The sequence below is a fragment of the Zingiber officinale genome, chromosome 8B, assembly GCF_018446385.1.
Source record: "Zingiber officinale cultivar Zhangliang chromosome 8B, Zo_v1.1, whole genome shotgun sequence".
Lineage (NCBI taxonomy): Eukaryota > Viridiplantae > Streptophyta > Magnoliopsida > Zingiberales > Zingiberaceae > Zingiber > Zingiber officinale.
In genome coordinates this window covers 21,218,029-21,233,746 of record NC_056001.1, presented here as the reverse complement: position 1 = coordinate 21,233,746, position 15,718 = coordinate 21,218,029, and the positions used below count along the sequence as shown (strand labels likewise).

The 15,718-nt window shown below is 40.3% G+C and overlaps 2 protein-coding genes and 1 long non-coding RNA gene across 4 annotated transcripts; 1 reads left to right on the top strand and 2 right to left on the bottom strand.

Annotated features, from left to right (window-relative positions):
• Positions 1–4,342: 4,342 nt before the first annotated feature.
• Positions 4,343–7,951, bottom strand: LOC122017765 (transcription factor UNE10-like). Of its 2 annotated transcripts, XM_042575454.1 has the most exons (6): positions 7,182–7,951; positions 6,966–7,076; positions 5,497–5,589; positions 5,105–5,170; positions 4,671–5,039; positions 4,343–4,579 (listed from the first exon to the last, which is right to left on the bottom strand). In XM_042575454.1, the coding sequence occupies exons 1-6, from the start codon at positions 7,890–7,892 to the stop codon at positions 4,490–4,492; spliced, it is 1,440 nt and encodes a 479-aa protein (XP_042431388.1). In that variant the 5' UTR covers positions 7,893–7,951; the 3' UTR covers positions 4,343–4,489. The 2 variants fall into 2 exon arrangements, with proteins under 2 accessions (XP_042431388.1, XP_042431389.1); XM_042575455.1 differs by lacking the exon at positions 5,497–5,589 and having other exon boundaries at positions 7,182–7,950.
• A 4,372-nt stretch (positions 7,952–12,323) lies between these two features.
• LOC122013580 (probable plastid-lipid-associated protein 11, chloroplastic) lies at positions 12,324–12,680 on the top strand. Its single transcript, XM_042569837.1, has one exon. The coding sequence runs from the start codon at positions 12,324–12,326 to the stop codon at positions 12,678–12,680; it is 357 nt and encodes a 118-aa protein (XP_042425771.1).
• A 938-nt stretch (positions 12,681–13,618) lies between these two features.
• On the bottom strand, positions 13,619–15,508 carry LOC122017594. The gene is made up of 3 exons (XR_006121402.1): positions 15,218–15,508; positions 13,818–13,917; positions 13,619–13,739 (listed from the first exon to the last, which is right to left on the bottom strand). It is a non-coding gene; the product is annotated as an uncharacterized LOC122017594 (long non-coding RNA).
• Positions 15,509–15,718: the final 210 nt, after the last annotated feature.

Below are 15,718 nucleotides of genomic sequence, written 5' to 3'. Positions count from 1 at the left end.
GTTTTGTCGTCCAGCCTCGTCCATTGTTACCGATCGGATGCAGGAGCGTTCCCACAGACGGCGCCAATTTGATCCTGTCCGAACCGGGAATCAGTGGACGCTGGGCACGTGGCGCTTCCTGCTAGATCCTCGAATGCTCCTGTGAACCTGCAACGAAACCGAGCCGGGAGGGGTGTCCCGGCGACGGCCCTCCGACGCTCAAGTCAGGCGAGGAATAACAAAAAGGTGGCTTCAAGATGAAGATTTTTTATACCTCCAGTGGAGAAATGGAAGCCTTATATAGATCTCTCAAAGAAGCCTGGGCGTGCCAATCAAAGCAACCACCTGCCTTTGACCATGCCCAGGTATGGGTCTGTCAGAAGGGCCATGTCTAAATATGGATCTGTCAGGGAGACGTTCATGAGACCATACTGTTACTGTATCAGCCTCTCCATGATATGACGGCAAGATCGTGCGATCTTGTGTACGGCCTAATCATTAGACATGCTTTGGCTGATATCTCATATCCTGAGCCGAGCGCATAGGCCGCTCGGCCCCCTTTATACCCTCGCCCCTATTTTGGCCGAACGGACAACCCCCTCGGCCCTTGGCCCCTGCCGATCGGACTCCCGCTCGGCCCTTCGGTCTTCCTGCCTGGGCGTCGGAAACATGAGCCCATGGATGGGTTTATCTATAGCTCCGTTCGGACCTACCCATCCGCTCGGCTCGGCCATCCACCGCACAGCCTTTCATCGGTCCTCAGGCTGAGACCCTTCAGGAAGTGGGTCCCCCCCTTCTTACTGCCGGATCAACAAGTTTGAAATACCTTAAAGTGTGGGGGTGCCTTGCAAAGGTACTAGTACCTGAACACAAAAGGAAAAAACTTGGTCCAAAGATCGTAGATGGTATGTTCTTGGGTTATGCTCAAAATAGTATTGCATATAGGTTTCTGATTATTAAATCTGAAATTTATGGAATAGATGCAAATACTATTGTAGAACTTCGTGATGCTACATTTTTTGAGGACATATTTCCTATGAAGACGAGAACACCTCAGTCTATATCTAGTATTCCTACTAGAGATATGCATGCTACCATAGAGGCCTCATTATCCGTAGAAGGTACACGTTCCTCAAGTCACTCTAGACTAGATAAATCTAGTGAGCATACAGAACTGAGAAGGAGCAAGAGGCAACGTGTGTCTATGGATTTAGGCCAGGATTTTATCACCTATAATATATAAGGTGACCCTGTGACATATAGAGATGCTATGGCTTCTCCTGAAGCTAAACACTGGAAAGAGACCATTAAAAGTGAAATGGACTCTATTATCTCTAATGCCACTTGGGAGTTGGTAGATTGACCTCCTGAGTGTAACACTATAGGATGTAAATGGGTGTTTAAGAGAAAACTAAAACCTGATGGGTCAGTAGATAAATTCAAAGCCCGCCTAGTTGCTAAGGGATTCAAACAGAAAGAAGGGATTGACTATTTTGACACTTATTCTTCTGTTACCAGAATTACTACAATCCGAGTGTTAATAACATTGACATCCATATATCATCTTGAGGTTCATCAAATGGATGTCAAAACGGTATTCCTTAATGGAGATCTTGAAGAAGAAATATATATGGACCAGCCTGAGGGACATGTAGTTTCTGGAAATGAGAATAAAGTCTGTAGGTTAGTCAAATCCCTTTATAGTTTGAAGCAAGCCCCAAAGCAGTGGCACGAAAAATTTGATAGAGCTATGCTATCGTTTGGCTTTGAAATGAATGACTCTGATAAATGTGTGTATGCTAAAATGAAAGGTGATAATTGTATTATCTTATGCTTATATGTAGATGATATTCTACTTTTTGGTTATAACCTTTCTATTATTAATGAGACTAAGACCCTCTTAAGTGGTAAGTTTGATATGAAGGATATGGGTCGTGCTGACATGATTTTAGGGCTAAAGTTGACTCGTTCAACTGATGGAATAACAATTTCTCAGTCACTCTATGTTGAGAGAGTATTAGAGAAATATGGCTATAGCCAAGTTAAATCTGTAGTCACACCCTAGATCTTTCAAAAACTCTCCACAAGAATAAGAGTGGCGTGGCAGTATCTCAATTAAGATACTCACAAATAATAGGTAGTCTAATGTATTTAGCAAATTGTTCTAGACCTGATATTTCTTTTGTTATATTGAAATTGAGCAGGTTTACCAGCTGTCCGGACAGAACACATTGGGATGCATTAGACAAAGTACTCAGATACCTAAAAGATACTATATCCTTGGGCTTGTGGTATGGGAGATTCCCTGCAGTCCTGGAGGGATATAGTGATGCTAGTTAGATAGCTGACACTGCTGAGTGTAAAGACGTTACTGGTTATGTCTTTACACTTGGAGGCGGTGCAGTTGCTTGGAGGTCTGTTAAACAGACGATTATAACACGTTCTACATCTGAGGCAGAATTGTGTGCTTTGGATACCACAGTAACTGAAGCTGATTGGCTTAAGGGTCTTCTTTCTGAAATTCCCTTGATGATAAAGCCAATACCTTCTATTTCAGTACACTGTGATAATCAAACAACAATAGCTCATATTAGAAGCTCCAAGTATAACCAGAAACAGAAGAGATATGTACGAATAAGATTAAAGTCTATTTGTGAGTTAGTGTCTTTTGGAGTGGTGTCATTGGACTTTGTAAGTTCAAAAGATAATATTGCTGATCCACTCACTAAAGGACTTGATTCTGAGAAAATCAAGAGATTCAGTAAGGGAATGGAACTGAGGCCTGTCCTGGTTTCATCTATAACGGCAACCCAACCTATCTGATTGGAGATCCCAAGAAGTAGGTTCAATGTGGTATAAACAAGTTATAAGGGTGAAACGTAAGCATCAAATTGATTGAGATGTAATCTCATAGTCTCTTCCCTAGATAGATGTTTGACTGCTAGTAAGGATGAGCTTAGAAGCTCTTAATGAGGTCAAGGTCTTAATGACAGGATGCTTGCAGTACATCCTTGGAGAACTCACCTATGTAAGTGTAACTGTGTGGCCGCAATGTGGGGGGGTCTAGGCAACTCTCCTTAGCACTTATGAAATAAGATTCGATGGCATGGCCGTAATGCACCAACCCAGAAGAATTCAACCGTCGCCCGTAATAAGTTGTTACCAATTGACTTTCACATATAAAAGGTTTAAGTTCAAGACTTAGTTCACTTCAAACCTATGTGAATAAAATTGGTGTACTTAGGTGAAAATCCAAACCGGAAGGTATTTTCACTAAAAGCTCATTGTAACCAAGCTTCAGGACATATTTTTGTTTTCGACCGAACTGATTTGAATTTGTGGGGGATTGTTGAATTTTGTTTTAAAAAAATTATTTTCTTTTGAAAATTTAAATTATTTCTTTGTTTTTGGTAATGCATATGTGTATGCATTTAGTTCCATATTGCTAAGCAAAGAAGGTTGGAATGACCTTATATATGGAGTCATTCCATCCTTACTTAGCAAAGTTGGGTGGACCTACACGCATGCGCGGGTCAAGCCCAAATCAAGTGGGTTCGGGGGGTTCGAGCCGGAAATCTATAAACCGGGCGTGACGCACGCGATTATCGCGCGCAGGGGGGGTGCAAATCCCCAGCTCATGGGCCTCGCACTTGCAGGCGGCCCGGTCCGTTTTTGCCAGTCTCTGGTTTGTTCGCTGGCGAAGCAGTGCTTCGAGTCTCTTCATAGTGAATAAAAGGGGAGGCGCTGTGCCTCTCTTATTCACTCAAGCTATTCCTGCTTTCTTCTCCTCTCTTCTTTACGATCCGAGGTCTTTTTCTGGTTCCTGAGTTTTACAGTCCTGAGGCTTGGTCTGTGCGATCTGAGGTTGGGTTTGAGTGTGACGATCGTCACGAGTGGTTGTCGGATCTTGGGAGGATTTTGCCAGAGAGCCTTTGCACTGTGGGGCGACGATAAATTCTCTAAGGTCAGTCGGCATGCCGACGCTTTAACTCCGGATAACTATTTCCTAACTCTATTGTATTATTGCTTAAAGAAAAATACAACAGGTTTTCCTCTCATCTTTAGAGTTTTCCACGCTAAAAATTTCTGTATCATTATTTTTCTCCTATATATATTCTGTGATTTACTGGTGATTTAATTGGTTGGTTTATCTTATTTAATTGCATAAAAGAGGGCGAAAGATTTTATTTATTCCGGTTAAATAAAATCCCGGTGCGTAATTTTTTGGATAGAAATTTATTGGTCTTTCGCTACACTTTTGACAACGGCTTTAATAACCTTAATTTTCAGGATCTGAATTAAACTGATTCCAGAAATCATTGCAGAAAAAAAAAATGAAGAGTGCAGCTTTCCGTCTCAGCAATTCAATGAACAAAACACATAATATTGCACAGTCTCTCACTTCGGGAATCCAAATACATGCACATATACATGATACATATGCATACATATATGTGTATATTTTTATATATCTAGTGTAAACAAGGAATCACAAGACAAGGCATGAATCCTACTGCTTGGCACTGGACGGCGGTTGCTGCTGATAAAACTGCTGGAACAACGCAGCCATCCTACTGTACTCGTCCAAACTCATTGGTTGCTGATAGAACCACACACAATCAGCATTAATATCGATCCCCCAATTAGCATATGAATTATATATGTTACCGGTAGACTCGTAGATCATTTACCTGTTGTGCCATTTGACAAGCCATGAGGGCCGTGTAAGGATCAGGGAGGACGCCGGCGAGACGCCGATGATCTCCGGAGGCGTCCCAACCCCCAGCCGACATGAACGGGAGGAACGCCGACGGATTGAGGAGGGGAAAAGCGGGGGGAGGCATCGGTCGACTCATCGAAGCTAAGTCCATCAGGCCCAAACCCATTCCCATCTGAGGCATTTGGGGGACGTGGGCGGCCATCACCGGCATTTGAAGCTGCGGCATCGCTGCTGCCTGGGCCATCGGCATCATCATGTTAAACTTGCTCATCATCTGGATCTGAGCTTGTAGCTGTTTCAGGTACTCGATCACCTCGTCCAGCATCGACGCTTTGTCGGTCTAGCGAGTTATAAATGGATTACTAGTGATTCAATTCAATGACTGAAACATTTACAAGTTTGTACCTTGCTTGCATTAGGGACCAGCTTCTGTAGGGTTTTCATCTTTTGATTGATCTTGTCCCTCCTTTTCTGCAGATAATTAAAACCAATGTCATTATTCATTCACTGATTCAGTTTGGCAACTTGTATCTCCAATAATTAGACTTATGATTATTCACCACAAATATTTTGCTTTTCTTTTTTGTTTTGTTTTTCAATTTCCTTTTGGTAAAAGAAGATATGTCAACATGTCAATCAGAAAGTCCTTTTCTTATCAATTAATTTAAGGTGCCATTATTTAGTCATCAAAGCACACCTGTATTGTCCAATTATCACATAAAATTGTTCAAATCTCATCCATTTCTTTTAGAAATAAAAATCTCATATCTGTATTTAAAAAAGTATGCTATCTTATCTGTAGATTGAGAGGGGCTCTTGTGAATGTCTCTCTCTTGTTGGACCAATGAATTCTCTCTCTTGTTGGAGCAAGGAATGCCTCTCTCTTTAACCTATATTTTCTACTCATTAATTAGGGATAAATGAACCAAATATTCATGAATAAATTTAATGTTTGATTTAGTAAACACTTGTTTAAGTTTGTTCAATACACACATCGATTAATTGAATAAACTTGAATAACTTGTTAAACTAAACAAACAAGTTTGAATATATATATATATAAGTTTGTTATTGTTGGTGAAAATATTCATGAATAATATAATAGTCGTAAATAATATTTATCAATAAAACTCTTAATATGCTAAATAAACAAAAAAAACTTTTAAAATGAATAAAATAAGTTTATATTATCAAGATCAATAACCAATCAAATAAATTTAAAATTTAAAAGTTTCAAACAATTAAGTCAAATTTGAACCAAGCTCAAACTCATAAAAAATAAATTAAGTCAAGCTTGAAAAATTATTTCAACAACTCGATTCATTTTAAGTTTGACTTGATTTAACTAGCTTGATTCAATTATCTTATCAAACAAATTTGAACATCACAAAACTTGATTCGACTTGACTTGTTTACCGCCCTATCAATAATTCATGGAGTAGTAATATATAATTTATTTTTGTGAAATTATTTCGCTTCCTTGGCCACTTTTTTTTTTTTTTTTTTTTGTGTTTTCTCTTATTATTCAATTTTAATTTAAAAAGCTTATTCTGTTATGTTCTACTGTCCTTTCAGTAGGTAAACTACATATGAGAACTTGTTTAATTGAAGAAAGAAATTTAAAATTCCAAAGCTAAAAAAAAAAGAAAATAAATATTTAAAATTGATTTTTTTAATTTATTATAAGTGAATAAATGATTTTTTTCTAACCCTAAACCCTAAAGAAGGTCTTAATCTATAAGAAACCTCATAAATATGATTAAGCATGTCATTATGATATTAGGAAAAAAAATTGCTTGAGTTCTAAGTGAGTAGAATTTAGAAATTTTAGAAGATATTTAGATTCAAGATTGACACAAGGTGAAAACGAATTACTAAAAATAAACATTAAACAAATTGAAATAAGAGTATAAATGTCTGATAAAATTATTGTATAGTATTATTAAATTATATATTGTTAGAATAATTATATTGTAGGCAATATTACTAAACTAATAAACACTATTAAATTATATTAAAACTATTCCCTTTATATCCACAAAACAGGGAGTACAAAAGTCTCCTGTCTGTCTCCATCATTATTCATTACCCAAAACAGTAGTACAAACTAGATATGATTGGATCAGAAACTATAGATTAATAGATAAAGTTAGGCAATCTAACGCAGGGAAAAGGGCAGGATCCAACCAATAACAATTAAGATCTAAATCTTTGCAAATTGGATGAAACTGAGCGCACGTGTCTAAATTTGTATGTGTGTACTTACACGTTCGGACTGGTTGTGGACGGCGGCGGCTCTGCTTTTTCTGGTGGAGGCTGAACCTTTCTCCGCCTCGCTTTTGGTGGTTTTCTCTACTTCGTCGCAGAAACTATCATGCTTCGCCGTACGAATCGATGCCCGAAACAGAGGAATCGAATCAGATTTTGTCTGTTTTACAAGGAATACAGAGGATTTATCGAGGATTGAGCGAGGATATATAACCTTGGTGTCGGAGCTGGTGTGGGAGCTGGTGTGGCTGATGGACACGTGGTTGTAGACGCCCAGCACCTTCCTCTTCCCCCCGAAGCTCGTGTTCTCCGTCTCCGACGAGGTCGAGTTGGTAGCCGTAAAGGCGGTGGTGGTTGCGGTGGCAGCCGTATAGGCGGTGGTGGTTGCGGTGGCAGCCGCACCGCCGTCGTTCTCTTCTTCCCTCCACGTGTCCAGCGTCATCAGCGTGGTGGCCAGGGACCCCACCGCGCTGCCCTGGCTGGAGCACACCCCCGTCATTCGCGCCCGCTTCCTTGCGCCGCCGCTGTTGGCGACGGCGTCGTGGCAGGGGACGATCGCGTCGACCGCCGCCCCCGGGGGGTGGCGCGGCTCTCCGCCGTACCAGTCCGCCAATTCGTGGCTTGCCAGCTCGCGGCGGCCGCCTCCGCCGGCGGCGGACTGATTCACGACCGACTCAAGGGTGCCACTCCGGTGATTCTTGCTCCACTCCGCGCTTCCGGCGGCGGCGGCAACCGGGGACCTACGAGGCGGGACGAGGCCGTGGAGCTCCAGCTGGCTGTTCTTCCACGTCAGCTCGGCGATCTCGTAGTCCATTCCCAGCTCCCCGCCACAGAGGCCGGCGTCGCCGACGCAGGCTGAATGAAGGGCGGAAGGCGGCGGAGGCGGCGGGTCGTCGACCTCCCAACTCGGCACGCACTGACTCATCTCGATCCACCGCCACTCCCTATCCCTTCCTCCACTCGTTTACTTAGCTGGAAGAGAATCAAGACCAACTCTCTATTTATAAAAATACCGAAACCAATAAATAAATTAACAATATCCAGCGACGAGCGACGGGCGAATTGCGACGGAGAGAGAGGGAGGAGGAGGGAATCTTTCACGACGGCCGTCGGATCTCATAGTATAAAATGTTGAATCGCATAGTATGTTGTATAGTGTATGACCGCAGAGGAAGTAGAAAGTATGAGTGAAAATGATGAGTGGCGAGGTACGGTGTGAGCACGTAGCCCGCGTCTCGTCCACATGTCATGCAGGGAGATGAGGACGTGGTTCCCGGGCCTTTCTTTTTCCGTCGCCTTATCATTCGTTATTCCTTTATAATTCGGTGCAAATATTGAAATCAGCCCCTCTCAATTTAAAACATATCAACTTCTCACGCTCCTGTTCGAAAATCTTGTCAAAGTTGTCCCAATGAAATTCCTTCGATATCTAGTACCCCAAATAGTATCTCTCTAGTATACTAGATATCCAACCCCTTTTTTTTATTCTTTTCGAAGTATATATCTAGAACCAGTTCAGCTTAGTAGTTTGGTTAAGTGTGGCCTAGATAGTGACAACTCAGTAAGATGATTGGATTAGTTCGGGATGGAATCTTGTAGGCATGTAAAATTATAAATATTAGTTTTTTATATAAAAAAATTTATTATGATTAATTCTTAATGGATAACTGTGTTTGCAAGGGAAGGTGTGTAGCTATTTTTGGGCTCGAGATAATCTATTCGCTGTTTATCCTTCAGAATGTTCCGTTTCTGCTAACTCCACGATTAGTCACTGTCAACGTTTTCGATCAGTGGCCTTCGCTGTCCTAAAAACATATGGTCCAAAAAGTGTCCTACAATCGCATTTATGTCAGTGGGCCAAGACTAAAACAATTTATTCTTAAAAAATATTTTTAAATAATATTTTATTTCACTAAGATTTAGTTTTGTTGATGGAAAGTTTTTTTTTTCCAGTGTCAGATAAAAAGTATTGCTTCTCTAGCTTGATGGACTTAATCAATTCAATTGACTTGATCTATCTAACTAGCTCACAAACTACTCAATCCAAGTAGGTTGATCTAGTTAGTCATGCCAGACCAATTCAACTGGTATTTAGAGCAACCGAATTGATTGAATTGATCACCTAATTCGTTAGACTAGTCCACTAGATCTAATTAACTTGCTTGAGCTAACTAATCCAACCAAATTGATCAACCCACTTAACCTGATTGATCCTTTCGAAAAAAATAATCCACTTGCTTTAATCAACTGAACGAAGTTGACCAACCAAACTGAACCACCCAGCTGGCCTATTCTAACCGGCTTGATAGATACTTAGAATCATTTTCCTTTCACCTCTTTTTTTTTTTTCAAATAATTGAGCAATAATTAAAAAGACATCTTTTTTTTTATTAGAATCGTTGAAGGGATATTCTTTTTTATACTTTTTAATCAAAAGAAGATTCCACCCCACTAACTCTTAGTAAAATGATATAATTATCCTCATGTATACTGTTTGACATTATTATTTTCTTTCATACATATTAAATCCTAAATCGATCGGACGCATTGTAGCTGCTATAAATATTATAGCAATTATGATTTTATAGCTATTTAATATATACTTAACTTATTAAAAAATATTTACTTTATAATAACTATGAATACAGATTCAATATGTTCACCAAATATTCATATTGTAATAGTTATAAAATTGTAACTGCTACATTTCAGACTTGTTCTGTTCAATAATATTTATATTATAATATATTCTAAACTAATTCAGAATTTAATATGTGTGTGGCAAGCGAAATAATATACTTGAGAGTAGCGGTGTCATGTGATACGGGTTGATTGGATGGGATACCTTTTTAATAAAAAAAATGCTGATATGATATGATTCTAAAAAAAGAGAGGTGCACTTTTAATTTTTGACCAAACTATTTCTCTAAAAAAGAGAATCGGATCAAAAAATATCTGATATTAGAAAAACCTGTTTTTTTTTTTCTTTCTAAATGCAGCTTATTGATTTCAGTGGATGCAACTTCTCCATCGCTCACATGCCAAGTCAAAATCAATATCAAAGAAGACTTGCTTAATATTCCTACCTCGAGATGAACTAAGCCGTAAATATAGTTCACAATTAGCTCTTAGAACACACACATGCCGATTGCATATTTGCATATATACCCTCCTTCCACTGTCAGTGACTGTAAGGGCCTAGAAACTTGGCTAACAATCAAGTCGCAGTGATGTGATACGAGATGCCCCCTCTGTTGTTCACAACACGGCCATGACCAAAGTGTGGATACACAAAAGCAGACGTGGGCGAAGGCATCGACATATAAGTGCGTGTGGTCGTCGAGAGCCTTCGTCCACTGACAAGGATGCCTTATCCTGGCAGATCCCACTGAACACTGGCAATGATTGACTTCTCCATCAGACTGGATGCTGTTACCTCCTCAGCAAACTAAAAACCATACTGTTCTATTTAGCTTTGTGTTTTTTTTCCCCTTCCCATCTCTCGTTAATTCGACATTAATGGAAGATTTGGGAATCTTGTCCTTGTAATGGTAAGGCTAAATGTTGGGAATTCATCATGGAGGAATAAGGAAAGCAGGCAGATGCCATCATGTCAATCTGATAGAAACTAACTATGCATGTTTACACGCCTTATCATTAATAAGCCACATGCATTGTCGATTATCCTTATGCTGTTGAGTTCGTTCATCATGTTTTGCAGTTGAATTTGAAAAGAAATTTGATCTTCACGAGTGTCTCTTTGACCATTCTACAGTACGGACGTGTTCTACACTTGTGTTCTCTTCGGATTTAAGAGCTCCTCCAGCAAAGTACTTTTTCTTTCTCAGTTTACTGCTATTTTTCTTTTTTCTCGTTTCACTTTATCAAAAAAATTTTCCCGTTGTCTGATCTCTTTGCGATATGTTCGTTGGTTTATATAACTTTTCCTAGTTTATATAACAAACTCTAGCAAGGTGGTTACACCGTCTCCAGATTATTATGCGATAAATTATAAGATCATTTTATAACTTATCATCAAGGGACTAAGGGGTGATATGCCCATGGCTGTTAGTCATTAGTACAAATGGTCAATACATGGGGGAGGTTATGCTCGGTCACGTCGAGTTTCGACCCCAAGACCTCATGTGATAACACCCCATGTTTTAACCATCGCACCGCCCCGAGAGAACCTTATATAACAAATTACATGAAGATTGTATTTACCGTTTAATATGAAAAATGAGGGTTAAAGATATTATAGGTAATAGTGCAGTGGTTAGATCCTTCAAGCGATTAATCGGGCATCTAAAGGTCGAATTCTAGTAGTGATGCACTCAAGGATTTTCCTCCAATGAAATGATAACTCTTTTGATCGTTTCGATGAACATCTACGAGTGCTTTCCGATTTATCTTAGTGGCCAGTGGAACGATCACCTCTAAGATTAATCTGATCCCAATTAACAGATGAATTTTTTTTAATAGATGGTTAATCTAAGAATGTTGGGTCGTTGAGGATGATTGATATACAATGAGGGTTTGAATCTTTCTAAATGCTCAAAGAGTTTGAACCACTGATGACATTGAGGTGTCAGGCTAGGATTCACTTGTGCTTCCCGAATTTATCTAGTGGTCAGTCTATAGGGTTGGATTATCTACCTCTGGGACTAGTTAGACCGACTAAGATAACTAGATTACGTGGGTGAGTAGTCAAATCAACTTATGTTGGTGGCTAGTCTGGTAAGACTAGACAGGCTGAGTGATTTGAGGGTGGTCCAAGTTGATAGAGCTGTTCAAGAAAATAAACAAGTTGATCAGTTCAAACGAACTAGGTGTGTCCAATAAGTTAGATACATTGACTAATCAAAGGTAGTCTATTCATTCTAGATGTTCTTTCTTGTGAGTGCAAGTCGGCAAGCAATTTGAGTGGCCTAAGTTGGTTAGTTATTCAATAGATTGATTGTGCTAGGCAAGTCGAGTATAACAGTCTGTTAAGGAGGGCTAGTTGGTATAAGTGTATTGGTCGATCCAAATGGATTGGTAGATTGTCAAATCGAGAATAACCAATAAATAAATAAGGAGAAAGAACAACACGATGCCTTTGCATCAAATTTTAATAGAATTTAAACTTACCGATCTAAAACTATTTTTAAAAATTCAAATAGAAACCGAAAAGGAACCAAATGGGGGTGAACTTCGACAAGACAAGTTAGTTGATAATAACTAACATAACAGATTGCGGCGACTTGGGCCCGCGCTGGTTGCTGGGCCATGATGGCTCATGACTCAAGCGTGTGGTGCGGAAGCTTCCAGAATCGGTATTCCCTTCGCACCGCTCCCTCGGATTATCCTCATGGCCATGGCGACGATGCCCTCCTCGCTTCCCCGCCTCCTCTCTCTTCGCTTCCCGAGGCCCAACCCGCGTGGATTTGGAAACCCTCCGCCTCCCCAAGCACTCGCCGGCGGCGCCACCTCCCTCGAAGCCAAGGCCGACCTCCTCACCCTCATCGCCGACCAGGACAGGGGCCTCCGCACCCAATCCGACCCGGCGAAGCGGGCGCGGATCGTCGCCGCCATCTCGGCCCTCGGCGAAATCGGCGGTGGCCAGATCACGACCGGACCCTCCCTATCCGGGACGTGGAGGATGCTGTGGACCACCGAGAAGGAGCAGCTCTTCATCATCAAGGGGACAAAGAAAGAATTTGAGGAAGATTAATAGGGCCATACGAGCTGCTTGTGTCATGCAGGGAGAAAATGGAGTCTGACAGCGTTGTCAAGGAGGAGAGGAGTTTGATGATGAATGCACACGGAGGCATCCTGCTCAGGTCACTGGAACAGGAAGAGGAAGGAGACAGTATGGTTGCTTGCATCATGGGGATAGGAGAACCGGAAGGCTCCTGTTAGGGTGCTAGAGAAGAAGGAAGGTTTGAGTCAAGAGAATAGAGGGAATTACCTGATTAAGTTATATTTGGGAACATTTCAAAGAGCCCTATCACCTCCACCCCCGCCCCACCCCACCCCACCCCACCCCACCCAAATTTTTAGCAATTTTCAAAATGCCCCTATACCATATAACATTTCAAAAAGCGTCTTAAGCTTTTATGCCTTTCCAAAATGCTGAACTATAAATATTATAATTTGTCCTTGTGCCTATGCCCTAAATTGGAACTCTTTTTCAACAAATCCTAGTGCCATCATTTTGGGCGGAAAAAAATCATGTGCTGAACATTCATACTGATATCCATATTGAATTCTGAGTAATAAGGTCACTAGTTTAGTGATACTAACTAAATACAAAAGGCTATCAGTTTATCATTTATCTAATTTAGACAGATACTACGAGGTTGAAAAAAGTGAATTTGCATTTCATACAAATGTCTAGTTATGCAAGTATTCTAAGACATACTGTTGGATATCAATTTAAATTCATGAGTCATGAAAAAACATATTGTCCATTGTGTTTATCGAAAGATCAATTTTCTGAAATACATATTGTTCATTGTGTTTATGAAAAGCTCACCTTTTTCCAATGTGGTATGAGTTGCATGGAAAGGCATGCGAACAAAAATATATGATCCTGGAAACATCATCCATGTATGTTCCTTCGAGTCATGGCCTCCACAAGTTGGACAGATCTCCTTCACTAATGCCTTTGTTCCCTCTATTTCTCGCATGATTGCTTCGAAGGGTGATGGAACACTACTCATTGTTGTTTGTGCTCTCCTACGTAGAACTGTGAGAGCTTGTCCATTATCATTTCTAAGCCTATCATTTTCTACAAGCTGTTGATACAGGATGTAATTAGCCTAGAAAGATTGATAAGTTGGTTTTAGAAGCTAGAAAAGGTCCTAACTTGGTGTCTTGCTAAAAGAAGTTCCTCAGCTTCTGTCTCAACCTCAACCAAAGTTTGCCTAAGTTGCTCCATGCCGGGATCCATTGCAACTCTAGACTGTCTAATTCCAACACAAAGATTTTGTTTAATTATTTAGAATTATCTCATTAAAAACTGGCCTTGGTGAATATTAAGAAAGGGAAAGGTAACATGAAAGCGTATAAAATGCACCAATGGCTTTTTAAAATGAGAAATAACATAATTGAGCATCACAGATGAACCATTCAAAGCGAGATCATTATTTATTTATTTATTTCAACATAGGATAGACAATTTAAGATTGTAAAAAATTTCTAGATTACTATATTTTACATATTTAAATAAAAAATAGAGAAATAAATTTATAATTAAGATTTAGATAAATTAATAAATGTTTATTTGTAAATTGTTCACAAATTTTGTCCCACTAGTGTTCAAACTTGTTTGTTTTATATATATTTTTTACTATCGAACAAACATTGAACAAACTCTTATCTAAGAGCAACATGCTGTTCATTTACAGCCTTAGGTAGTTCCATGTAACTAAAGAGGAAAAACTTACTATAGTAGCTTGTTCATTTAGGAAACACCAAATATTATAGCACATGAAAATTAAAATTGCTTCGCATTAATTTACTAATTTTTCAGTTATGGATTCAACAGCATAGCAAAATTGATGTTTGTAGCTGTAAACATTATTTAACATAACAATCACATCCTACTCACAGTAACAAAAGAATATAATCACAACAAAACCACTTCTTTCTAATGAATATAGAGCCATATTTAGGTATAATCATGGAAGTGAATGAAACCCAAAACCATCTATCTACATTTACAAATCCAGAATGAATGCTCATGGAACACCAAAACATCGAGCAAATAATAAGAAATAAACCATCAGCTACTAGATTAGAGGGATAAAAAGAAACAAATCCAGAAGACTGCCCCCACCAGCATAGCTGAGGTGGTAAATGGATGGTTGTTTGCCACATGAGTTCTTAGGGTCGAATCTCGGGCCTGGCGGGGCAAATCCCTGCAACCTGTGTAACTCACCCCCATCCACCACTTGCCTCCTCAATCAGGGTTGGCAGGATCAACCGGTTATGACATGGTATTCTTGCAACATGGGTCGGGAGGTCGAAGGTCTGCGGCAGCAATTGCGATAACATCAATATCTGTCCGTACTAAACACCTTCGACCGCCATGTCATCGCCGGGCCCGTATTCACCGTGATTTACTCCCTCTCATACTCGTGGGGCAGGGGTGAGGGGGCCGCTGGGCGGCGGGACCCGCCTTTTGCAACAATCAGGGTTGGCAGGGCGCAGGGGCGAGCGCTTCAACTTTTGGGGGATAAAAAGACAGTAAATTTAAGTTATTACTTGACTGGCACTGAGATGGAAGACGAGGCTTTGGGTTCGGATACAAGACGCCGAGAACATAGGAGGCGAGAGGAAGGATTGGCGATGTCTTCCGACCACCGACGGTCTGGGTCAGAGGCGAGTTCGCTGGTCGTGGGAGAGAAAAAGGCAGGCGAGGACTAACTGGGAGAGAAGAAGGCGGCGAGGCCTGAGCTCGTTAGTAGTGCGGACTAAAAGAGGGGAGTGAAGGGGGAGGTTGCCGGAGGAAAGGAGGCGCAGCAGAAGGCGATGTTGGACGAGAGCTATTTGACGGAAGTAGGGCAACGATGGTGAAGATGAATGAATCGACCTTATTTGCTTAATAATAATAATAATAATAATAATAATAATAATAATACTGAGTAATGAATGATTGAGTGATGCACAATATCAATGAGTTAAATTCGCATCAAGTGGCATGACTAATTGACATAAACTTATGTAGTAAAAGATGATTTGTCCATTCTTAGTGTCTCCATTAAA